We start from the raw sequence: 26,822 nt of genomic DNA on the forward strand, positions 1-26,822 counted from the left end.
TTTTTTTTTCATATCTGTCTTCCAATATTTTGTTGTTCTTCTTACCTCTTACTTCACTGAGGACACCAATGACAGAGGAAAGGGAAAGAGGCAAAAAAAAGGTGAAATCTGCATTTACTTATTTTGTATGTGGTATTTGCAAACGTGAAGGCATTTTCCTCAAACTTTCTATTATTTTCTGTCACAAAGGCAGCCTTCACTCTGGCTTTAGGTTATCTTAATTTAAATACACTAATTTAAAATGAACACAGTTTCCCTGTTAAATTCACCTTGCCTTGCAGTAAACTGTCCCCACACAATACTAGCAGCAAAGTTGTGAACAAAAGGTTTTATGATGCTTGTTTCTTTGCTTTTATAAAGTATTAAAGACCTGAAAGTCCATGCCACTCACCTTTCAAACACAAGCTTTTTTTCTGTTTGTTTTTAACCTTACATTTTTTTTCGTATTTGTATGTCTTCCCTTTCCTGTTTTGCTGAAGATGTCCCTTGGAGAACACAAATGTACCCCTACATTGAAAGGGCCAGGGTAGTGAATCTTTAACAAAAGAGGGTTGTTGTTTTTTCTTCCAACTTTGTTTCAGTTATTTGAGCAAAGTAGGCGTTAACAAAAACAAACAGAATCTCAAACTAAAATGAAAATCACTTCCCCGCTCCACTGTGATTTTACTTGCTTGGTATTTATAATATCATATTCCTACTAGTTCTCTAGTTGACCATAGAGTCTTCCAGGAGAAAAACAAGTAGAACAGACCTGAATTTCAGATGTTACAAGATTTTTTTGCTGCTTTTATTTATGTCTTCTCCCTTATCTTTAAAGAAACAAAACTTGTAACTTCCAAGTCCAGTGGAAAATGGGGGAGAGGGAGAAAGCTGGAGACCATTTAAAATGTTGTTAAGTGTTGGCAGTTAAGAAGGGCACATTCTGTTGTAGTCAAAGCACATTCATTGTTTGCTATGGTCTATTTATGCTGGCATTTATATATTATGTAAAGGGGACATAGAGCTGGCAGATGCAGCCACCGGGAAATTGTCCTGGCTTGAGGGAATCTCTACATGTTATAGAGGCAGCAGCACAACAGATCTATGCAACATTTCCCCTCTCGATCCCCCCCAGCCTCTGACATTGGGGGTGTAGATGGAGGGGAAAGGGTGTAGCTGAAAACTCTCTGAGCTCTAGCTATTCCTGCAATGGTCCTTCAGGCTCATAGGTAACAGCCATGAGTTAAAGCAACCCTGGCTGGCCCCAAATACAGGAGGTGCAAAGGTGGCATGCAGCCACCATGTCATCACTTTCAGTCCTGCATGGAGCGGAATTCAGCCACACCCAAGACCCAGGCCTGTGTCTTGTCTATAATAGCCAAAGAAATCATGCTGGCATCTTTCTAGCAAATTATCTTTAATCATGGTTCCTAGATAAGGTGTTAAGATTGGGCCTTTTGACACAACAAGACCAGACTGTGCTATAAGAGAGTGAGGGCACTTCCATATTTATAAAAGCAAAACAACCAGTCTTTATCCTTCTACTACAAAAGAGAACACATTTTCTGCAAATGCCAGACTTTCCTTTTGCCACTTCCCATTGGAAGAGCCAATTACCAATGAATAACAGTGGAGAAAATAAATTTGTTAGTCTCTAAGGTGCCACAAGTACTCCTTTTCTTAGTGGAGAAAATAATACTCAAAAGGAATAGTTTAATTTTCAATTTAGTCAATAACTATCTCTATCTTCATTTATATAAAGTAATGCATTAACCAGTTGTCTAATAGGAGATAGTTATTATATCAGTACCAATGACAGCCTGTGGCAGATCTCTTGCCATCTGTTTGTTGTTAATGCAGGAAGCACTGGAGAGAAGGTTCACTAGACTTCCAAGTCAAGAGTTCCAGTCCAGCTAATCATGTTAAATATAAAGGGTCTTCCATATGAATGATTATTTCAAAGCTGCTTATAATTTTTCTGTATAGGGAATGGTGGCAGGGTTTTCCCTTCTACAGAGATCTTATGGGAAATTCTGTCTTTATTCAAAAAACATCCTGCTGTGAGAGACAGTGCCTTTCCTTGGTTGTTTCCACAGCAGCAAAAGTCATAAATGTTTCAGAAAACATACTTGGGAGATTTGCCACTACTGCTTTCAGTAGACCAATGTTCTATGGTGCTTTGCTCCCTAATACGGTTAACCCTGTAAAACAGCAGAACATGGGCTTTCCTTCTTTTGCGGGGGGAAGCCTGTACTTCTCACTTGTTGAATTAACAACTGGAAACAATTAACCAACCCTTGAACTCAGTGAAATTTAACATAACGGAACCATCTGGCATAGACTATCACTTCTCAAAAGAGACATTTTCATGTGCTGTTCACTGCATTAAAGGTGCTAGCAAATATAAATGGAATTAAGCAGGGAGGGATTGAATATCTCACCTCCATCTCATTATTAAATCCTGATTTCTTCTGTAATATTCCATTTAGAAAATCACTAGACATTGGGTAATTTGGAAGCGTTCATGTGTCTCCTGTTTATCCAAACTGTTTTGTTTTGAGGAGGTGAATTGCTTGAGGAGTTGGGGTGGGAGAGTTTCCCCTCCTGCTTCTTTGGAAGTAATAAAAGAAGGCAATTCAGAGTATATCTTGCCTTTATGCCATGTCTTAAAATTACCAATTGCTAGTCTAAAATAGAAGTCATAGGTCTGAATTTGTTTAAGAATTCTCCACAATTAAGATTGGCATACTTCGAGTAAAATTTTTATGTCACCTAAGATAGGAAAAGCCCATCACTTCCTATCCTGAAGCTGAATGGAACAATTAGGGTTTTGTGTACTACTAAAAAAAGAAAAGGAGTACTTGTGGCACCTTAGAGACTAATCAATTTATTTGAGCATAAGCTTTTGTGAGCTACAGCTCACTTCATCGGATGTATACTGTGGAAACTGCAGAAGACATATACACAGAGACCATGAAACAATACCTCCTCTCACCCCACTATCCTGCTGGTAATAGCTTATCTAAAGTGATCACTCTCCTTACAATGTGTATGATAATCAAGTTGGGCCATTTCCAGCACAAATCCGGGTTTTCCCACCCTCCGCCCCCCCCCCCCCAAATCACTCTCCTGCTGGTAATAGCCCATCCAAAGTACCACTCTCTTTACAATGTGTATGATAATCAAGGTGGGCCATTTCCAGCACAAATCCAGGTTCTCTCACCCCCCCCCCTTTCTCCAAAAACCACACACACAAACTCACTCTCCTGCTGGTAATAGCTTATCCAAAGTGACCACTCTCCTTACAATGTGTATGAAAATCAAGGTGGGCCATTTCCAGCACAAATCCAGGTTTTCTCACCCCCCCCGCCCAAAACACACACACACAAACTCACTCTCCTGCTCGTAATAGCTTATCCAAAGCGACCACTCTCCCTACAATGTGCATGATAATCAAGGTGGGCCATTTCCAGCACAAATCCAAGTTTAACTAGAACGTCGGGGGGAAGGGAGTAGGAAAAAACAAGGGGAAACAGGCTACCTTGCATAATGACTTAGCCACTCCCAGTCTCTATTAAGCCTAAATTAATAGTATCCAATTTGCAAATGAATTCCAATTCAGCAGTTTCTCGCTGGAGTCTGGATTTGAAGTTTTTTTGTTTTAAGATAGCGACCTTCATGTCTGTAATTGTGTGACCAGAGAGATTGAAGTGTTCTCCGACTGGTTTATGAATGTTATAATTCTTGACATCTGATTTGTGTCCATTTATTCTTTTACGTAGAGACTGTCCAGTTTGACCAATGTACATGGCAGAGGGGCATTGCTGGCACATGATGGCATATATCACATTGGTGGATGTGCAGGTGAACGAGCCTCTGATAGTGTGGCTGATGTGATTAGGCCCTGTGATTGTGTCCTCTGAATAGATATGTGGGCACAGTTGGCAACGGGCTTTGTTGCAAGGATAGGTTCCTGGGTTAGTGGTTCTGTTGTGTGGTATGTGGTTGTTGGTGAGTATTTGCTTCAGGTTGGGGGGCTGTCTGTAGGCAAGGACTGGCCTGTCTCCCAAGGTTTGTGAGAGTGTTGGGTCATCCTTCAGGATAGGTTGTAGATCCTTAATAATGCGTTAGAGGGGGTTTTAGTTGGGGGCTGAAGGTGACGGCTAGTGGCGTTCTGTTATTTTCTTTGTTAGGCCTGTCCTGTAGTAGGTGACTTCTGGGAACTCTTCTGGCTCTATCAATCTGTTTCTTCACTTCCGCAGGTGGGTATTGTAGTTGTAAGAATGCTTGATAGAGATCTTGTAGGTGTGTCTGAGGGGTTGGAGCAAATGCGGTTGTATCACAGAGCTTGGCTGTAGACGATGGATCGTGTGGTGTGGTCAGGGTGAAAGCTGGAGGCATGTAGGTAGGAATAGCGGTCAGTAGGTTTCCGGTATAGGGTGGTGTTTATGTGACCATTGTTTATTAGCACTGTAGTGTCCAGGAAGTGGATCTCTTGTGTGGACTGGACCAGGCTGAGGTTGATGGTGGGATGGAAATTGTTGAAATCATGGTGGAATTCCTCAAGGGCTTCTTTTCCATGGGTCCAGATGATGAAGATGTCATCAATATAGCGCAAGTAGAGTAGGGGTGTTAGGGGACGAGAGCTGAGGAAGCGTTGTTCTAAATCAGCCATAAAAATGTTGGCATACTGTGGGGCCATGCGGGTACCCATAGCAGTGCCGCTGATCTGAAGGTATACATTGTCCCCAATTGTAAAATAGTTATGGGTAAAGACAAAGTCACAAAGTTCAGCCACCAGGTTAGCTGTGACATTATCGGGGATAGTGTTCTTGACGGCTTGTAGTCCATCTTTGTGTGGAATGTTGGTGTAGAGGGCTTCTACATCCATAGTGGCCAGGATGGTGTTATCAGGAAGATCACCGATGGACTGTAGTTTCCTCAGGAAGTCAGTGGTGTCTCGAAGGTAGCTGGGAGTGCTGGTAGCGTAGGGCCTGAGGAGGGAGTCTACATAGCCAGACAATTCTGCTCTCCGGGTGCCAATGCCTGAGATGATAGGGCGCCCAGGATTTCCAGGTTTATGGATCTTGGGTAGTAGATAGAATATCCCAGGTCAGGGTTCCAGGGGTGTGTCTGTGCGGATTTGATCTTGTGCTTTTTCAGGAAGTTTCTTGAGCAAATGCTGTAGTTGCTTTTGGTAACTCTCAGTGGGATCATAGGGTAATGGCTTGTAGAAAGTGGTGTTGGAGAGCTGCCGAGCAGCCTCTTGTTCATATTCCGACCTATTCATGATGACAACAGCACCTCCTTTGTCAGCCTTTTTGATTATGATGTCAGAGTTGTTTCTGAGGCTGTGGATGGCATTGTGTTCTGCACGGCTGAGGTTATGGGGCAAGTGATGCTGCTTTTCCACAATTTCAGCCCGTGCACGTCGGCGGAAGCATTCTATGTAGAAGTCCAGTCTGCTGTTTCGACCTTCAGGAGGAGTCCACCTAGAATCCTTCTTTTTGTAATGTTGGTAGGGAGGCCTCTGTGGATTAGTATGTTGTTCAGAGGTATTTTGGAAATATTCCTTGAGTCGGAGACGTCGAAAATAGGATTCTAGGTCACCACAGAACTGTATCATGTTCATGGGGGTGTAGGGGCAGAAGGAGAGGCCCCGAGATAGGACAGCTTCTTCTGCTGGGCTGAGAGTATAGTTGGATAGGTTAACAATATTGCTGGATGGGTTGAGGGAACCATTGCTGTGGCCCCTTGTAGCATGTAGTAGTTTAGAAAGTTTAGTGTCCTTTTTCTTTTGTAGATAAGCAAAGTGTGCATTGTAAATGGCTTGTCTAGTTTTAGTAAATTCCAGCCACGAGGAAGTTTGTGTGGAAGGTTGGTTTTTTATGAGAGTATCCAGTTCTGAGAGCTCATTCTTAATCTTTCCCTGTTTGCTGTAGAGGATGTTGATCAGGTGATCCCTCCAACGCATTATTAAGGATCTACAAACTATCCTGAAGGATGACCCAACACTCTCACAAACCTTGGGAGACAGGCCAGTCCTTGCCTACAGACAGCCCCCCAACCTGAAGCAAATACTCACCAACAACCACATACCACACAACAGAACCACTAACCCAGGAACCTATCCTTGCAACAAAGCCCGTTGCCAACTGTGCCCACATATCTATTCAGGGGACACAATCACAGGGCCTAATAACATCAGCCACACTATCAGAGGCTCGTTCACCTGCACGTCCACCAATGTGATATATGCCATCATGTGCCAGCAATGCCCCTCTGCCATGTACATTGGTCAAACTGGACAGTCTCTACGTAAAAGAATAAATGGACACAAATCAGATGTCAAGAATTATACCATTCATAAACCAGTCGGAGAACACTTCAATCTCTCTGGTCACGCAATTACAGACATGAAGGTTGCTATCTTAAAACAAAAAAACTTCAAATCCAGACTCCAGCGAGAAACTGCTGAATTGGAATTCATTTGCAAATTGGATACTATTAATTTAGGCTTAAATAGAGACTGGGAGTGGCTAAGTCATTATACAAGGTAGCCTATTTCCCCTTGTTTTTTCCTACCCCCTTCCCCCCGACGTTCTAGTTAAACTTGGATCTGTGCTGGAAATGGCCCACCTTGATTATCATGCACATTGTAGGGAGAGTGGTCACTTTGGATAAGCTATTACGAGCAGGAGAGTGAGTTTGTGTGTGTGTGTTTTGGGCGGGGGGGGAGAAAACCTGGATTTGTGCTGGAAATGGCCCACCTTGATTTTCATACACATTGTAAGGAGAGTGGTCACTTTGGATGGGCTATTACCAGCAGGAGAGTGAGTTTGTGTGTGTGGTTTTTGGAAAAAGGGGGGGGGGGGTTAGAGAACCTGGATTTGTGCTGGAAATGGCCCACCTTGATTATCATACACATTGTAAAGAGAGTGATCACTTTAGATAAGCTATCACCAGCAGGAGAGTGGGGTGGGAGGAGGTATTGTTTCATGGTCTCTGTGTATATAATGTCTTCCGCAGTTTCCACAGTATGCATCCAATGAAGTGAGCTGTAGCTCACGAAAGCTTATGCTCAAATAAATTGGTTAGTCTCTAAGGTGCCACAAGTACTCCTTTTCTTTTTGCGAATACAGACTAACACGGCTGTTACTCTGAAACTTGTAGTACTATGTTTTCTTAATTTTCTCTTATTTTCTTCCATAAAAGCATATATACATGTATCCTTCCCTATATGTGGATGGAGTTGTATGACTAAAGCCATATACTTGCATTCAGTAGATAACAGGCTTTTACTTTTAGGAGCAAAAGCACTACTCTTGCCTAGAGCCTACTTCAGAGGGACCACAAAATTCTAGTCTGAGATTTCTGTAACAGTTCCAGTTGAAAAGTTAGTTGTGTAGCTAAGGACATGTGTCCAAAGCACTCCTTTGTCTGTTAATTCACTTAGAATCCTTTGTTCGCTAGTTAACATTTTCTGAGACTGTCTCAAGTACGGAAGTTTCACACTAGAATCTTACACCTACTGCAACAAGCTCCAGCAGTGTAACGTCTAGATCTTCAGAACACAGATCAATTCCACAGTTTTAGAAATGTTCCAACAAGTATTTTCCATCCCATTCTGCATGTACCCTAACATCCTGTTGCATTTATTGACTGTAGCTGCGCATCCAGCATAGGTTTTCATTGAACTGTCTACTGTGACACCCAGCTTTTGAGTTGATAGAACCCTGTTGGATGCCTTAATTTTTTTCCTCTGATGTGTATTACTCTGCACTTGTTGACATTGAATTTCATTTACAATGTGTTGCTCATTTAGGTCTCTGAAGTTCTTCACTCCTCTGTGGTTCAGACTAACCTAAAGAACTTTGTGTCATCTGCAAACTTACTACCTCACTACTCACCCGCCTTTCAGATCATTTAATAAATGTATGAAACCTTGAGGCACTCTGCTGTTAACCTTTTTTTGCCATGGTGGAAACTGTCTATTTAATCCCACGCTTTCTGTCTGCAAGCCAGTTTTTGATATATGGTGATGATTTTGCTTCTCACCAAGTGCCTACTTAGCTTCTTTAGGAGCCTCTTGTGCAGGACCTTGTCAAAGGCCTTTTGGAATTCTCAATAAATTGTCATGTAGTTCTCCTTTATCCACTACTATACTGATGTGTTCAGAGAATTTTAGATTACTGAAACTCAGCCAGATAACATGTTAAAACTACAACTTGCCTTGTCTGCAATGGAATTTCAACAATTATCTAACATGTTAAAAACACCCTTTTTCCCCCTCCTAATAAAAGGCCTCATGCGTCGTCTGGACTGGGATTTAAAGTTGTGATATTAACATGTTAACTTTCACATGCTAACTAGCTAACTAGTACATTTTAAGTATACTGTAATGGCACACTGCTTTTAACAGGTGCTAAATTGGTCAATTCAAAGCCTAGGATTTCCCCAAGGCTTCAATTCAGCCAATGTAGCAGGTTAAAGGCAGTAGTTTTGTCTACACTTCTTAAATTCTAATCTAGATAAGGCCATAATGAAAAACTACCATGAACCAGCCAAAGCCTCTGCCAAAGGTTAAACTGCTGCTGTGGCAACTAATCAATAAGCTTTAACCTTGTAGTGTGTAGACTTGAACCGTGTTTACAGCTAACCATACCAGTAATCAGAGGGGTAGCCATGTTAGTCTGTATCCACAAAAACAACAAGGAGTCCGGTGGCACGTTAAAGACAAACAGATTTATTTGGGTATAAGCTTTCGTGGGTAAAAACCCCACTTCTTCAGTTCGTGTGTAAAAAAACCCATGCCCAAATAAATCTGTTTGTCTTTAAGGTGCCACCGGACTCCCCATACCAGTAATGTGTTACAAAGAAAATTCAAAACTGTAGTGTGGATAGGGCTTTAAAGTACATTATTAACTAGTAATTGCATTAGATCTGAATTGAAAATAATTTCAGGGTTTTAACATCTGCTTTTTTTTTATTATTATTACTGGAACAAGATCTATGGTTTGGGAAAGGTTTAGAGTTCCTTAAAAATGAGCTGGATCCCAAAAATGTTTGAAAACTGTTACAGGCCACATGAACATCCCAAAGTGACCCTTTTCATTTTGTTTGTTTGTTTTTTGAAAACTATAATTTCACATGAAGCAATTTGTAAAATTAAAGCTGATTCCATGTAAACATTTGCTTCTACTGAGTCAACCATATTGATGTATTATGTGCCTTCTAGCAATAAGCAAGCCATCAGTTAATCCCAAATATTGGTTGTATTTGAACACATGCTTGCTTTTGGGATAGCAGGTGTAATGGGGAATCACTACTGGAAATAAACCCAGAAGGTTATGTTCAGCTTCTGTCTTACCTTAGTCTTACCTTAGTTCAGTTCTGGGGCAGGGAGTGGGGCCTGGTGGATAGAAAGTGAGCAGAGACTCAAAACACCTAGGTTCTGTTCTTGGCTCTATCACCAGTTCTGCTGGGTGACTTTAGGCAAATCACTGTGCCTCAGTTTCCCTACCAGTAAAGTGGGGATAACAATACTGACTCCTTTTGCAAAGCGGAAAGAGATCGACTGGTGAAAAGCCTTGGATAAGAGCTAGGGCTTATTGGTATGGTGTGAAATACACCTCAGCCCTGAGTCTTTTCACGGCTGATGCCGGGGTCTATCCCACGCTTTTCTGCCTGATCCCTCGCAAACGAAGGTGCAGTCCGCTCGTCAGGCTGAGCCGTGGGCTGGGGAGATGGGAATCGGTACCCTCGCCCTGGCATGCGGCCACAGGCGCCATTAGGGCACAGGGGTTGTGTCTGTCGCTCCGGCCCCGGCTGCCCGCGCCTCTTCTGATCGCACAGCGCCCGGCGGGAGCGCTCCCGGGCTGAGGCCGGGTCGGAGCCCGCGCCTAGCGGGGAGCCCCCCGCGCTGTTCCGCAGTCCCGGACCCTGTGCCGCCTGCTGCGGGGCCGGGTGGTGGGGGGGGGGGCGCTCAGGCCGGTAGGGGTCCGAACCCGCCGGCGCTAGCCGGTCGCTGCTGCAGCAGGAGCTGCCTCGCAGCCACCGGCCTCTCTCTCTCAACAGGGCTTCTCCCGTCTCCATGACACCCGGCCGGCGGCACCAATAGAAGGGCGGAGCGGGCATCACGTGCCTCCCTCGTGCTTCCGGGGGTTGGTATCATGGCGGCTGGGGGCTGCTGCGCTCCGTAGTGGTGAGGTGCTATCGTCCCCCCGCCCCCCCGGCATGGAAGAGCCGCTGTCCCTCGAGATGCCTCGGGAGCTGGCACCGCGGCAGGAGGGGGAAGAAGCTGCGGGCGGCGGCGACGACAGCAGCGAGACCGGCTCCTGCTCTGCATCGTTCTCCGGGGGCTCTGAGTAAGGGCGCCCCCACCCCCGTGGGCCTGGGGCAGAGAGTGACCGTGTTCTCTGGCCCTCGGGAGGGAAGGACTCGGATCTGGCCAGCGTGCGCCGTCCCCTGGGGTCAGGCGCTGCAGCCAGCCAGGGTGGCTGGCGTCCAGGGCGCCAGGTGTGAGACAGCGCACCTCGGCATCCTAAGGCTCCTGACGCCCAGCTCCATTCAGGAGACCTTGGATTTCACGCTCCCCTTTTCCGCTCGTCAGTTGTGAGAACTCGGGCAAATAGCTTCACTCTGTGTGCCTCTGTTTTCCACCGTAGAAAAGGGATAGGAAGGACCTCCTGCACTGGTGTCCTGTCAGAAAGTACTTTGGGGCGGAAGGTACTGTAAAAGGGGAAATGGTCTCAGGACAGTTTCAGCCCTTATATTTGAGTCCATATAGGGTGGTTCAGTTAGTCAATTTCTGTTAGTCTTATTAATAGTTTAAATAGCTCCCAGAAGGGGACTTGGCTGTTTCACTGTAATAACAAAACTGTTACAAATATTATGTTTAAAATAACTATTCATGCATAAATATGGATGTGCCAAGTATTATGCATTTCCTTAGATTGTGGCAGCTGGGATCTGAAAACCTAAAGTTAGGCTCTTAAGTCCATATTTAGATACCTAGATAAGTGGTGTAATTTGCTCCTAGGAGCTTCTGTTAATTTCAGATGGCTACAACTTTTGTTATTTTAGTGTTACACAGTTGTCCGTTCCCCTAGCTAAAACATAAAACATGTTGATTCCTCCCTTCCCCAAGTTTTGGGCAGAAAACTGATTTATTTATTTTTTACTCTGTTTCCAAAACATTGTTCATTTTATGCTGGTGATAGGGTAAAGCCTGGTCTACGCTTAAAATTTAGGTCGACGTAGCTACATCACAGGTATGTGAAAAATCCACATGCCTGAACTCTGTAGCCATGCTGACCTAACCCCAGTGTAGATGCAGCTAGATTGATGAAAAAATGCCTCTGTTGACTTAGCTACTATTGTTTGATGTAGACTGTGGCCTAGTGTACACTACAAGGTTAGGTCGATTTAAGCTGCCTTGCATCAACCTAGCTGTGAGAGTGTCTTCACTTAATTTGACTCCCGGTGATGTAAGTGAGTGCTGATTTAGTAACCTCACCTTCCTGAGTGACATACAGTCATGGTCAATGCAATGTCAGTGTAGACACTTCATGGCTTACATCGACTGTTACTGGCTTTGAGGAGCAGCCTCATAATGTCCCACACTGACAATACAGTTGATACAAGCACTTCTGGTGAGGATGCACACCACGAACACAAGGAGTCACGTGTGCGTGCACACAAGCGATTTAATAACTGTGATGGCTATATGCTGACATAAGTTAGGTCAACATAAATTTGTAGTGTAGACATGATGTGCCTGTACAGTTACGTAGTGTAAATGTGGCTTGAGTTTTCTGTGACTCCTTGCTATGTTTGGTGGAATGAGTAAGGGCCTCAGTCCACAGAAGTAGCAAACACCTTGAAATCTACAGAAACCTGTTACTTCTGCACAGCTAACCTGCGTCCTGATCCTTTCCCTGGCATCAGAATACTGAAATATCCTTGCTACTGTTGTCTAACCTTCCTTTTGATTATACTACTCCAGCCTCTGTTTTAGTGACTATTTTAGCTTAAGGCTGGAGTAGCAGCCTCAGAGTAGTTCTGCTACTACAGTATGGTCTGGAAGTATGTGTAGGATTTCTTCTCTTCCAGAAACATCAGTAAGATTCACAGTTAACACTCTAATGAGATGCATAGAAGCAGTGTATGGTTCTTCTGGAGGCAAATCCTGTTCCCTGCAGATGATCATCTTGTAACTAAGGGCAGGTCTAAGCTTAAAGTGCTGCATCAGTGCAGCTTCGCTGATGTAGTTGTGCCCCTGTAGCGCTTTAATGAAGATGCTTTAAGCCACTGGTGGGCAACCTGTGGCCTGCACACAGCCCACCACTGCTCTGAGCCAATAGGAGCGAGCCTCTCCCATCAGCTTAGTTAATCCATCTCCGCGACAGGCCACATCAGAGTTTGGGAGCCAGACCTCATGGCTCGGCGGCAATCAGCCTGGAAGCACTGAGAGCCTTTTTCAAGCTGGAGCTCTTGGAGCTTCCAGGCTCCCTGCTGCAGAGCCAGGGCTCCCCAGCTCTTCAGCATAGATCCTAAAAGCCCTGGGTACTGGTCTCCCCAGCAGCCCACCAGGCAAGCTGGCAGAAAACCAGGCAGGGTTCTGAGGAAACCCTGCCTGTTTCATAAGAAGTTTATCAAAAACAACACGTTTCCACAAAACATTTCAACAAATTGGCATTTTCTGCCAAAAACCTGTTTCATCAGGAAATTCCATACCAGCTGTAGTTGCCATGTTTTGGCTGTGATTCATATGCACTAGAAACCTCTGGGACCTCTGTTCTCCTTTCCGCATTTGTCATTGTGTGGGTAAAATTCTGTTAAAACCTTAATCTGTTAGTATAGATTTCTTTTTGTTTAGAAAGTAACAAATATGTGTGTGGCTAGACAATTATTGGAAATATTTCTATAATAGTTCTAGATTTGGTTTCAGCAGAGGGAGAAGAGAGTTAGTTTTTGCACAATATCATGTGGACTAATGGTTGGAGGTTGAAGTATTTCAGTATGTTGCATAGCTGACCTATGTTCTTAATTTGTAATTTTAGAATACAGACTATTTTTAAAAGCAGTCCTATTTCTGTCTGCCTCTATTGTTTTCAAAGTTTTTTGTTTGGCTGTAAGATCAGAGCACGGATTATACATACATCCATTCTAGTACATCTTTATTCATATTTTTACCAAGATACCTGGACAGACGTTTTGTAGCTGACTCTGAAAGCACAGCAATGCTAGTTAGATGTAATTCATAGGTTTCAAAGTGTAAATTTGTATGAAAACTGATATCCTGCTCTAATCAGTATATTGTCCCAACTACTTCAGTGTCAAAATCCCTACTAATGAACCAAGGACATTCATGTTCATGCCTACTTCTCTAACAAATTTCATTTCTTGAGGCCATATTATATTGAGGGGGAGGAAGAATAACTTCCTATGTTCAGCTTATACAGTTTCTTTCAAATCTTTACCCAGGAAGGAAGAGACTTAGTGGATGGGTGAGGCTGTGTAGGTCGTGTGGCCCCATCATCTTGCAGATTCATGGGGAAGGAAACTCCCAGGCCTATACAAATTTGATCCCTCTGTGCTTCTGCTCTGCTTGCTACTCCCTCCCCAGTTGCAGTGTTCCTGTGGAAGCTGGGGGTATGAGGGTGGGAAAGACTTGGAGACTCAGTTAATTTTTCCCCCAAGCAGCATGAACTTGTGTGCAGATGTTTGTTTGACTACAGATGGCGAATGCTGTGCAGAATGACTCCTTCTGCCACCAAGTTATTTATATTAGCAATTAGGAGTCCAGCTATGGGCTAGGACCCCATTAGGGTAGGGGGCTGTACAAACACAGAAAAAATATATTCCCTGCTTCCAAGATGTTACAATCTAAGGGCTTGTCTACGCTGGCACTTCACAGCGCTGCAACTTTCTTGCTCGGGGGGTGAAAAAACGCCGCCCTGAGCGCAGCAAATTTCAGCACTGTAAAGTGCCAGTGTAAACAGTGCGCCAGCACTGGGAGCTAAGTCTCTCATGGAGGGGAGTTTTTTAGACTGCTGGGAGAGCTCTCTCTCTTTCCCAGCCCTCTGCTGTGACTACACAAGCCATGTTAAAGCGCTGCCATGGCAGTGCTTTAGCGTTGCCAGTGTAGACTAGCCCTAAGTAACCAAAACTGTGAATCTCCCTCAGAAGGGCTCTCATGGGGTCTCAGGAAGGAAAAATAGTATCATGGAGTTCCTTCATAAGCATTCTATCGGAAATTTGTCCAGATGGAGTCACCTCAATTGTCCCTTAAACCTTCAGTTATATAACTGACTGTATATAATGTGCTTTACTCACCTAAACCCATGGAAACCTATATTACCATAAGAGTACTCTTAATTTAGACTGACTGTGGAACTAAGATTGTACTGTTATCAGTTCTAAATGGAAGCTTATTTTATTGACACTTAAAAATAAACCCAGTTGGGATAGGGAAGGGAGGTGGAAATCTACCCATAAACAAAGCATTAATAGTCTGTTATTTTATTGCTAAAGTACACTTTACTAACTCAGTTTTTATTTGTATGCTGTTCATAAATGCCATCAATACAACTGTTCTTTCTGATGGCTTAAGGGATGAACATGGGAGAGAATGGACAGGATGTCATTCTTGTTTGACTAAAAGAAAATCCCTCACTCTGATGGATAATGGTTACTTATTCAGACATGGCTTTGAAAGGAACAATTCAATGAAATTGGCTTCTGTGAATGATGCTTTTGCAATGGATGAACAGTAAGACACTATGAAAAGCTACTTCAGACTCTAGAAGGGCAGTTGTGGTTTTCTGCCCCCCACTGCCTGCTTTTTTTTATTCCTTTCTCCCTGTAAGGATTTTTATATTCAACATGATCTAGAGCACCATCTAGAGCCATAGAATTTCAAGAGGCAGACTTTTTCTCACCCCCTCCCCGAAGTAAACAAATGTAGTTGGTATTGCTGTCTTCCTTGTCTGCATTAGCATTTAATTCTCTCTCTTTCTCTCTCTCAGTGACCTTGAGCCTGAATGGTTGGACAGTGTGCAGAAAAATGGGGAATTATTTTATCTAGAACTGAGTGAAGGTGAAGAAGAAACTCTTCTTCAAGACATCTCTTCGGAGGTGCCTGCAGGGAATCATGTCAGGTTCCGTGAAAATGAAGCTGAGGTTATTCAAGAGGGATCACGAAAAGAAAGAAAGTATGAACCCAGACTGAAAAAAATCACCAAAATTTTAAAAAAGAAAAGCCTTTTACCAAAGCATTCTGGTAAGAAAGGAACTGGTGGTAGTGATGGGCATCCTTCCGGCCCAACCTCCATACTGAAACACCAATCCACTCAGAAGGTGGGAGTCATAGTCCAGCAACGGTATAAAGATGTTTGTGTCTATGTAAATCCAAAAAGACTACCCAGTGCTGGAGCCGGGGCAAAACTCAAGCTTCTGGAGGCATTGGTAGGGATTGTTCATCAGTCTTCCTGGAGCAGCAGAAGAGCTGAAAAGCAAGGAGAACAAGACAGAAGCAACAAAGGGATCAATGAAGAGAAGCTTGTAGTTCATGGCTTGGTCCCAGGCAGCTCAGCCATAAAAACAGGTCAAATCTTGATTGGTAAGTAACCCAATGAACACTGACATGTGCTTACTCCCATTAAAACCAATACAGATACTAATTTACTCTTCAAACTGTAGCAAAACCTAGACTAACAAGCATTTTCAGTAGAGGGATAACTTAAATATTTCTGAGATTTTAAATATATTTGAGCTGGTCAGCTCATAACTGAGGTTCAACTGTAACTGGAATTTAGTTGAACACAACGGCATATAACTTATTTTTATTAAACAAAACAGCCATATGTTTTGGATACATAAACTTCTCTTATCAAAATATGATTCACATTTACAGCTATCTTATAAGTAGTTTAGGACCCAACAAATTTTATATTAAATTCAGCTTTCATTTTAAACAGATCTATCTTCTAAAAGAAAACCATTGTAATTTGAAAAAAAATGTGGATTTCAATAAAAAAAATCTAATGTTTTTATTAAAATTTTTATCCACACTGAGCTACAGGCACATAGGCTATTCATAGATTACCAACAAGCAATGAATGTATCTTTGTGCTCCTGGCGTGCTGCTGTGGTTTTCTGTTGGGTCTTGGATCACTGGGGGAAGTTAATGCAACTCTCGAAGCAGTTGAAGAAGTCTGTAGGCGTAACATGGTTGGAGGGGGCAGGAGTGGGCCTGTATATACTAGTTTTGACTAGGTTCAAGAGGAGCAGCAAACAAAGACCCCAAACTGTGTAAAGGGTCAGCCTGAGCTGATTCAGAGTGTGAGGTACTGTGGAACAAAGAACTGATAACTAGTGTATGGGCCTACGAGAATTCCATGCAGATGATAAGTAGTGTCTGGTAAAATTAGCCTGCATGTCGACTTTTGGTTTTGTAATACGTTTTTTCTGTGTAATCTTTTTGTCCTAAATAAATGTACTGTGGTTTGTGAAAATTGATTGGTCACTGGTAAACCTGTCATAGTTTCTGGTAGATAGTAGAACTGCAGGTGCTGGACTAAAGTGAGACTTGCTTGGAGAAGCACTGTAATTAGGGTTCCCAATTTTCGTTGGATGTATTCCTGGAGGTTTCATCGCATGACATCTTTAATTAAAGATTAATCTTTTATTCCTGGAGACTCCAGGACAGTTCTGGAGGACTGGCAACCCTAACTGTAACTTGCAAGGAAATTACAGCGTAAATCCACAGTCTGGAGGGGAGAAGGATATGAATTCCCACTCTGAAAAAGGGGCCTAAGATCTGAGCAGGAGTGCCCTCAAGGAGACTACAAAGGGATCAGAGATGCAGTTATCCCTGTGGCCATTTTGGGGTAATCCAATAAGACAATCACTGTGTGCTCCAAAGTATGAAGCTTTGAAATGTGTATATATATGTGTGTATTCTGAAACTAAATTAAAGTGTGGGAGGGAAACATTGGGTAAGGGAAGCATTAGGGGGAGGTGTGGAAATGAAAGTCTTAGGCCACCATTTTACAGGGTCTTGGTAGAAACTCTGCAATTACCTTAAATGCTCAAGGGGAAACAATCTAAGTATAAAGGTCTAAATGTATTTTAAGAACAGATACATATTGCACAAAGCCTCTTATCTGTAAAGGACTGGTGATATTAGCCTTAAGATTGTTCTCTGGAGAGAAGAGAGTGAAGATGTATGCTCTGGATGGGATTTTCAAAAACTCCTGAATAATTTAGGAGCACAAGTCCTATTTGAAAGTCAAATCACATAAGCACTCTTGAAAATTCCACATTGTATACATAAAGACAGATCACACATTGACTCACGAGTGCATGTTTTGGATAAGAGTATTAAATAATACTCCCTTGTAAAAAATGAATAATCTTCAAGTTCCACAAAAGGGGAAAGGGTTAATATATAAATAAGTTTGAAGGGAGATTCTGGCTGTATCTTCAGCTTGATAGGCCCTGGTTTATATGCATAAATTTCGTTAACAAAACAGTTTGTAAATGCCTACCACCACACTAACAACGTAATTCCTTCTCTTGGGTCACAGTTAAGGTGACCAGAGAGCAAGTGTGAAAAAGAGGGACAGGCAGTAATGGGTAATAGCCGCCTATATGAGACACAAACCCTGAATATCAGGACTGTCTATAAAATTGGGACATCTGGTCGCACTAGTCCTCAGTTAAAGTAGTATTCTTTTCTCTCCTGATTTTTGTCTACAAGAATGGGCATACAGGCAGATCACTATGACAAGCAGCAGGCTTAGGAGATTAGATTAACTCTTTAACTGTTTCTGTTTCCATGGCAGGTATAGCAGTATTGCATTTATCCTTAACAGAGCTAAGGAGGCAATAGTATGTTAAGAGGGTGTGGAGAAATGAAATCTTTGTTTTGTTTTAAATGGGGACAGTTACTTAAACCTCAGAGGCTGGTAGTTTATTACATGTCCTGAGCTACCATCAACCAATGTAACCTTATTTTTACATGTTGGAAACAATATGTTAAAGCATACTGCCATCATTCCGCTTTGAACAGGGAAAATGTGCTACATCCTGTGCCAAGTGGCATAAAAAGTATAATTTACATATAAAAATACTCTAAATTATATATGTGCAGTGAACATTGGGTACTCTGAAATCTGTATGTGGTATCTAGCACCAGGGATATTTTGCATAAACTAAATGCTTGGATTTTAATGCAGTTGGCATAAGGGATGTACCGTTAAAAACCCAAACACTTAAATTTTTTTTGTAAACCACTTTTAATTTAGTTTGTTCCAGTCAAACCCTTCTAGTTTAGCGTTGCTGTATTGTATATCAGATGGCAAGATAGCCAGGCCTTTTGAGTGTACACCCAAACTCTGGTTAAAACCAGAAGTGCAGTTTAATTTTAGATACATAGATGGTACTAATATGAAGAGAATAGAAAAATACAAGTTTCTTATGGTCTAAAATATCACTTAAAAGAAAAAGCTTAAGATGAGATTCAAGAATCCTGTCCTGAATTGAGCAGTTCTTTATTAAGATGTACTTCAAGTTTAAGTTGATCTAAATACTCACGAGAATTACTAGTTTATCAGTTGTTAAGCTAATCAACATGGTATGGTTCAGGCTAACCAATGTTGCTAGAATTCTACTTCTCTCATCTCTTACCAATAAGGGCCTGCAGAACAATACACTACTTTGCCTATATGCATTTGTTACTCTGTATAACATGGTGTGATCTTGCTGGTCGTCTTAACCTCGAGAACCAGGCATTAAACAACTCTTCCCTCTGAACATGAACATTTTGAAGTGCTGTTCTTTGGCTATATTAGTAACAGTCTTGGGACACTTGGCATATCTAATTTAATTTTCTAATTTGATTTCTAAATAAGAACTCTGTAGATTTTAGTTTTGTATCCCTGGCAGACAGAATATCTGATGATTTAAAGTAATCTCATACAGCTCTGAGATTCCATTCTCAATGAGAAGTATGGTAGCTATTTCAATAGCTGTCAATGTTTAATAATATTGCAGATTAATACTGCAAATTAAGCACTTTGTTTTACAACCAAATGGGCTAATAAAAAAGGTGGACAAGGCAGTTACTTACTAACTTTAATGGACATTTTTTACATAGTTCCTTAAAATAGTGCCTTAAGGTATCTTGTCCTGTTCATTCTGAAATTTGAATCACTATATCTTAACACTTAAGATTGAACATTTGTCTATTTGTGCACCACACATTTAAAAATATCAAAGGTTGCATATGGAAGTCATAAGTTTTCTTGCAATACTTAACCATATAGATGGTCAGAATCATGGTTACATTTTCTATTCTGAGAAGAAATACACCATTTTTGGCACCAAAAATTTGCTGTCTAATAGCCCTGTGTGTTTTCCAAAACAAAAATACTTTATCCAAGTCTGTTAAGCTATTTACTAAAAGATGTTCTAAAACTAAATCTTTCTGTATATTGTGACAGCTCCAGTGGAGTAGTCCTCAGCTGGCCACTTAGCACATCTGGATCTCCAAGTGTTTTAAGCCTTCCTGGGTCTTAGCAGGTTGCAGCACTGTTTCTTCCCTTGTGCCCTGTCTGGCACATTTCCAGGGCACTAACTCTCTTACTCCTTCACAGAAATGAAGCCCTTCAAGCTACTTGTGTAGGCCCCAACTTCCAGCACCCCCAGGATACCCCAGTAGCTTATATAAACCCTTCTCCTAGAATCCCAGCAAAGGTCTGATCTTTCTGGGCTGCAGATTCTCTCAAGAGGCATGTGGTAGGTGTAGCATATAACAGACACTTTTGTTCTGTGATCCTTTGCTCTTTAATAACCTAGGAAATACACCCATCCATTTTAAAAAAAACAAACTACTACTACATGCATTTCCCCTCACCTTAGCAGTCTTGGGGGAACAATCTGTGTTCAAATACGTAGGGTCCACCCCTCTGTCTCATCCGTCTCCTGCAGCAACTTCTCTCAAGTTGGTGAGAAGTGGCCAAAGAGAGGAATAGAGCAGTTTCTGCCCTTTGTAGCCTTCCTTTCTCCTTTATCAGATGATTTCCTAGTCAGCCTCAACAGTTGACTGCTGAGTCCGATCTGGTGACTTCATTGTCAGGTCACCTCTCCCAGCTAGGAGAATTGGTCTCTCAGGGGAGTCACTCTTGTCTACAGCTGTTACTCTATAATGATCGAGCACTCAAGTCAACAACCCATTTTGGATTGCCCTTTTGCTCCAGGCTGGACTGAAATACCAAAGCGCACAGAGAAAGCAACTAGCTTCCACACTAAAAATGGAATTTGCAGCTTGATAAGGATACATACAAAGTTCGTAATCTCACACAGAATTCGCTAATTGTAAAGACAGATCCCCAAATCATCACAGAGGTCTGTCATAGTTCACCATCCCAGACAGAATTCAAACAAACAAACCCCTCCGGTCTTCATTGGTCCAAAAAAGTTGTGGGTTTTTTTCATTGTTGCTCTGAATGTACTTTTTATTTTTCTGCTCAAAGTAAAAAGTAGCTAGGTATATTGTGTTCGTAATGGCTCTTATTTGAGATCCTCTTTGCAAATGTAAGCCCTTTCATATTTTTGCAAAACCACTTTTGCGTGCCCAGCTTCATTCTTAAGGATCATGAATAATCTTGTTTTACTTTTTCTGCTTTATCAGTCATTCCAAGAAACTATTAACTATATTCTCCATTTAGTATCTGTTCAGTGTCACTCTTTTTCTAAGATTTCCCTATTCTTTGCTATCTTTGTTGAGACATATGAGTCTAGGTCTTCTCTAGTATTCGATGGGGGTAATGGAGTAAGTGAGTTTGATGGCACTCTTCATACACACTCAGTAGTTGCTGCCCGACTCATCATGCCTTAATTTCTGTGTCTAGGATGCCTATTGGTTGCATGTGTAAAGAAAGTAGAGCTATAATGTAAAGAGTCTCCTTTTCTACTGGAGATGCTGGTTGAAACATCTGTTTGTTACTGAATCTCAATCTCTCACTTTTCTCAAGATACAAAAGGAAACCTCATACACTCAGCTTTTTGTTTTGAGCAGGTCCATTAGGTGCAAAGATGCAAATCTGAACTTTCAAAACAAAGCTCATTTTAAAGTAGACTTTTGTACATTGAGGTGATCCTGCAAAAATTCTAGTAAAGATGATCAAAACTTGGAACTTTGAACATGTTCAGTATTTTATAAAATCTTCTGATAAGTGGTCTAATTATTCATTTAATTTTATAAAACTGTACATCGTTCTCTTTTCTCCAGTGCTGAATTTTTCTTGTTCCAGTTTTTTCTGTTCTGGTAAAAGAGCTAATACAGATTTTAAAAGGCCCACCAAAACAAGTTGAAGAAAAAACTGGCCTCTAAAGGCAGATGAGGCTTGTGATAGGAGATGCCAGTATCATTGGTTCTTTCTCTTCAAATTGAGTTGATTAGAGAGAGTAGAGAACTGTGTCCCTATCTTGTGGGAAGGGTGTTACTTAAGTGATGCTACTGGAAGTCTCACAATGGCCGAAAGGTTAGAAGAAGCATGCATGGGGAGGGAAATCCTTGCAGAGACTGAAAGGTTAACACTGTGGCATCCTAGTTTCTTAGTACTACACAGTGCTTTCTGTGCTATAGCTACACAATCATTCCAATATTGACCCACCTATTGACTTCCATTCGTTCTGTTACTGCACTCATCACTATGGTATCTGATTGCCGTTTATGGCTTCCTTTACTCCCTCAGAGAACACAAGGTACTTTTGTCTCCTAACACGATATAAGAACTTGAGAGAGACTAAGGCTAAGTCTACACTGGCAACTGAATGGCAAAACTTTTGTCTTTCGGGGTGTTTTTAAAAAAAAACAAAACACACCCCGGACAGACAAAGGTTTTGCTGATCACAAGCTCTGGAATGAACAGTGCTTTGTCAGCAGGAGCACTCTCCTTCCGACAAAGCAAACACTACTCGTTGTGGGTGGAAGTATTTTGTTGGCAGGAGAGCTCTCTCCTGCTGACAAACAATGGCTACACTGCATGCCTTTTAGCAGCAAGGCTGTAGTGTAGACATAGCCTAAGTACATTCAGGATTACTGTAATTCTAAAGAATGCAAAGCTGGGTCATAATTATCAGTTGCATGTAACATTGCAGATGCTCAGTCCCTGTCCAAGCCTGAATGAACACTAGAAGCTATGCTGGAAGACAGTCCTATGTCCTCTTTTAATGGCAAACTGATCTTTAAGGTTTTGCCCTCTAAGGAAGGGAAACTTCATCTTATTTCCGCCTCTCACTCCCAAGAACCAATGAAGGGTGGTGTTGGTTTCCTTGCACAGAGAATTTCTATTGTAGAGAAAATATGGTCCATCATGCTTATGAAACAATTAATTTCCTCCTGCATTTGAACAATAAAAGCTAGGGCTGTCAATTAATCGCAGTTGATGGTTAACTCAACAAATTAACTCGATTAAAAAAAATTGCCATTTTAATTGCACTGTTAATAATAGACTACCAATTTAAATTTATTATAAATATTTGTGGATGTTTTTCTGGATTTTTAAATATTTATGTCAAAGTGTACAGTGGAATGGTGGTCAAAGGGGCATACAAATATTTAGCATATCTGGCACGTCAATACCTTGCAATGCCGGCTACAACAGTGTCATGGGAACGCCTGTTCTCACTTTCAGGTGACATTGTAAATAAGAAGTGGGCAGCATTATCTCTCATAAATGTAAACAAACATGTTTGTCTTAGCAATTAGCTGAATAAGTAGTAAGACAGAGTGGAGCTGTAGGCTCTAAAGCTTAACAGTGTTTTATTTTGAGTGCAGTTGTGTAAAAAAATAAAATTCTACATTTTGAAGTTGTACTTTCACGATAAAGAGATTAAACTACACTACAAAATTTGTATGAGGTAAATTGAAAAATACTATTTTTTACAGTGCAAAAATTTGTTATAACAATATAAGAGGGCTGTACACTTTATTCTGTTCCAATTGAAATCAATATATTTGAAAATATAGAAAACATCAAAAATATTGAAATGTTTTATTTAACAATTGCAGTGCAATTAATTGTGATTATTTAATCGCATGATTAATTTTTTTAATCATTTGACAGCCCTAACAAAAACATAAAACATCATTGGTGGAGATCCTCATGTCAAGTTTTATGTGTAATATTTTAAAAATAAATATACAATCCTAAAACTTCACCAATCCATGGGTATGGACAGTTATTGAAAGAGACAGGGCCATACCTGAGGATAATACCAAACATGGAATCTGCCTAACTTTCACTAGTTGTGAAACAGTAACCATTGCATAAAGACAGGTGACTCAGAGGCACGTACCTGCAAGGCAGCTATCTGTGTCTGTCATAATGGAACTAACACACAGCTAGGATTCCTGTCAATGAAAGAATTCCTTTGAGAGCTCCAAAGTACTTTAAGGGATCTGATATTTTTTTCTTCCCGAGAGAGAGCGAGATTGTACTCAGTGAAAGGGTTATGTAAACAAGAAAAAGTTTAGAAGCCAGAGCTAGCGATAGGGTATTTGCATAAGCATTGCCATGTCTCAATTTTCATTATGGAGTTTGAGATGCAGCTTATATTTCAGTCTCCTCTTCAGGGCTGGCCCACAACATTTTGGCACCTGAGGCGGGGAGCTCAAATGACACCCCCATGCTCCCTTGCTTGGGCCAAAACTTTGAAAGGTCTCAATTCTGCCTTCTTCCTGTTCTACTCCTCTCATAATACTCCTCTACTACCTACCCCAAAAAGGAGAACTAACAACTGAAAATGCCTTGTTCAAGAATTTTAAGTAACACTTAACTTTCAAATGCCTAAAGAGCAAATGTAACTTTTCTTGTCTGCATAGTAAACACTGGCACTTTTATCTGTTTGAATAATGAAAGTGGTGCTTTCTGTGCGTTCTTGGTTGCAAAGATTTGAACTGCTTGCTGCTGAAGGTCCACAGTCTGGGCTAGCTCATGCTCTACTGAGATGGTTGCAAGGTCGACCAGCCTCTGTGTCATTGTGGAGTGTAGATGTGTTTTTATTAACTTCAGCTTGGAGAAGCCGCATTCTCCACTAGCAGCTGTTACAGGAAGTGTTAGAAGTATGCGCAGAGTAACAAAAGCATTTGGAAAGAGGGTGGTCATCTTCTTTGTGCACATATATTCCAGAACAGCCTTTGGAGTTGATCCTGCTGAAATGTATCTTGAAAGGGCTTTCAGTTCATCACCTAAATCATTCGCATCAATATCGCGCATGTCATCATGTGTCAACACTGCCTCTAGTGCCCTGCATTGCTGGTGTAGGTCTTCTTCAGGTATAGTGAGGAGTTTTGGAATATCATACAACATCCCAAATATACAGCTGTGTTCCTTGAGCTGCATGAAACGTTCTTCAACTGATTATATTGCACAATCTAGCACCTGGTTAAATCATTCAACTTTGAATTGTTTTTGGGGTCTCTTAAGGGATTATCCTGTGCCTCGTAATCAAAATGTCATCCTCTTCTTTGGTGACTCTTGTATTCTTGAATGGGTGGGAAAATAGCTTCAGTGTGAAGTTCCTCTGCCAACATATGTGCACTCTTCAGAACATTTTGAAATCCCCCATCTGACCGGTAAGACTGTAGGTATGACTTTGCTTTGTCCAGTTGTTCCATTGCTCCAGATATATCAAGGTGAATACCTTGGAGTCTCTTGCTTACAACATTTATTTCAAACAGTATGTCATGCCACAACACTAAGCCACGCAGAAATTTGAAGTTATGTGTGTTTCTGGTGATTCCATTTCCCTCTGCCACTGTTCTCCCTTGAACAGTTCCTGCCATAGCATTATGCCCCACAATGGCAACTACGACATCATCTATCTTCCTAATTTGGTGTTTGATAGGTTTTATCGTCACCACTCGACTTAGCCGTTGTGTGGCACTCAGGGGTTTCAGTGTCAGTGAGGATGTTCCCAGATGTTGCTTCAAAATTTGCCATCAATGAGTTGATGCAGAGAAAAATACATAGATGCTTTGAATTACATTAAAAAATTCAGTAGCCTCACTAGAAGCTGACGCTACATTACTGACCACCAAGTTCAATGCGTGAGAACTGCATGGGACAAAAAAAGCTCGAGGGTTTAACTCTCGGATCCGTGTCTGCACTCCTCTGTTCTTTCCTCTCATGTTAGCACCATTATCGTAGCCCTGACCACTCATGTCAGCTGTCGCAATTCCTGAATCTTCCAGCTTTTTAAGAAGCACATTTGTCATACTAGCTCCTGTAGTATCATCAGTGTCAATAAATTCTAGAAAATGCTCTCTGACCATCACCATTGCAGGGACATTTTCACTAGGTTCTGTTGTTGTTACAAAACACACCATTAAAGTCATTTGTTCCATATGGCTGATGTCAGGTGTGCAGTCCAGAATAATTGAGTAATATCTTGCTGACTTGAGATCTGCCACAATCTTCTGTTTGACTTTTGTTGACAGTAACTGTATGATCTTATTCTGAATTATTTTTCCAAGGTAGTGGTGTGTGTACATTTCTTGGGTGTCAGAGTAGCAGCAGTGTTAGTCTGTATCCGCAAAAAGAAAAGGAGGACTTGTGGCACTTTAGAGACTAACAAATTTATTTGAGCATAAGCTTTCTTGAGCTACAGCTCACTTCATCAGATGTAATGACTTGTCTTTAAGGTGCCACAAGTCCTCCATTTCTTGGGTGGTGACTCTTCTTAGATCTCCTGGAGTACAGCATCAAACTTAGCCATAAGCTCCACAATTTTAAGGAAGTTTCCATTGCTTGGCACATACAGCTGATCTGAAGTGCTCCACAGTGCTAGGTTTTGAGTAGCAAGCAGTCTCACAATGGCCATGAGGCTTTTCAGAACATTTTGCCAGTAAAGAGACTCTGATGCAATCTTCTCTTGATGCTGATCATCTATGGTGGCCTTTAACCTTAGTCTCATCTCAAGCTCTTTTCACCTATGGAATGCTCTCTGTTTATTTGCTGCCTTCTCTTGGCATGCCAGATTTCTAGCCAGATTTTTTCAGTCCTTTGTTCGTGTAGAACCCAATGTGGTTGGAACATTAGACTGGAAGAGTTTGCAACAAAAACAGTATGCGGCATTCTGGGTTTTTGAGTACATAAGCCATGGCCTCTCCACTTTGTCACCATTGGGGATTTCACGCCAGTAATGTGTTGGATGGAAACTTCTATTTTGTCTTTGGGGAAGTTTTTCACTTGCTGTGGCCCATGCAGTACAAGGAAGTCCCTCAAGCTACTGCTCAAGTGGGTCCACAGTCTTGGATCATCTAGACTTAAGGAACCAAACTCAGCAGCAGCTGTTTCTTGCACCTCCACCACACTCTTCTCTGATCTAAACTTTTCTTCAGGAAAGTGCATGGTTACATCCATTTGAGATGGAGACTTGGATGCTGCAGTAGCTGCCAGGTTACCTGCACTCTGACTAATTGGAAGATCAGGCATCTCCTCACCACTCACATCCTCACTGGGCCCAGAAGGTTTACTGTGAACATTTGTGTCTATGTATCTCAGGAGAGCTGCTTCCTGCTTAGATATAAAAGCTTCCTTTGCTTGCTTTCTTTTTCTGAATGCTGCCCCAGAGGGGCTTTTTCTTCTTTCACTCATGATTGCTGTTCTGTGCCAGCTATAGTGGCTCTCAACACTCAGTTGAAATGGACAAATAAGCAGGCTGGTAGCAGGGCCTAAGTGAGGAAGATATTGGCATCTTAAGGGCCTAACTGGCTCCTATGACTTCAGTTGGCTGCCTGTTCTCCTCAAGTGGGTTCAGGGAAG

At 41.7% G+C, this 26,822-nt stretch overlaps 1 protein-coding gene across 2 annotated transcripts in view; it reads left to right on the plus strand.

Moving 5' to 3' along the window:
• Positions 1-10,159: 10,159 nt before the first annotated feature.
• The window catches only part of INTU (inturned planar cell polarity protein), a 100,904-nt gene continuing 84,241 nt past the window's right edge, over positions 10,160-26,822 (plus strand). For both annotated transcript variants that reach the window (XM_077815202.1, XM_077815203.1), the window contains exons 1-2: positions 10,160-10,346; positions 15,012-15,604. In XM_077815202.1, the coding sequence (XP_077671328.1) occupies positions 10,216-10,346; positions 15,012-15,604 (724 nt within the window). In that variant the 5' untranslated portion in view covers positions 10,160-10,215. The remainder of the gene's footprint in view (positions 10,347-15,011; positions 15,605-26,822) is intronic.

This window comes from Eretmochelys imbricata, chromosome 4, assembly GCF_965152235.1.
Source record: "Eretmochelys imbricata isolate rEreImb1 chromosome 4, rEreImb1.hap1, whole genome shotgun sequence".
In the NCBI taxonomy this organism is placed as follows: domain Eukaryota; kingdom Metazoa; phylum Chordata; order Testudines; family Cheloniidae; genus Eretmochelys; species Eretmochelys imbricata.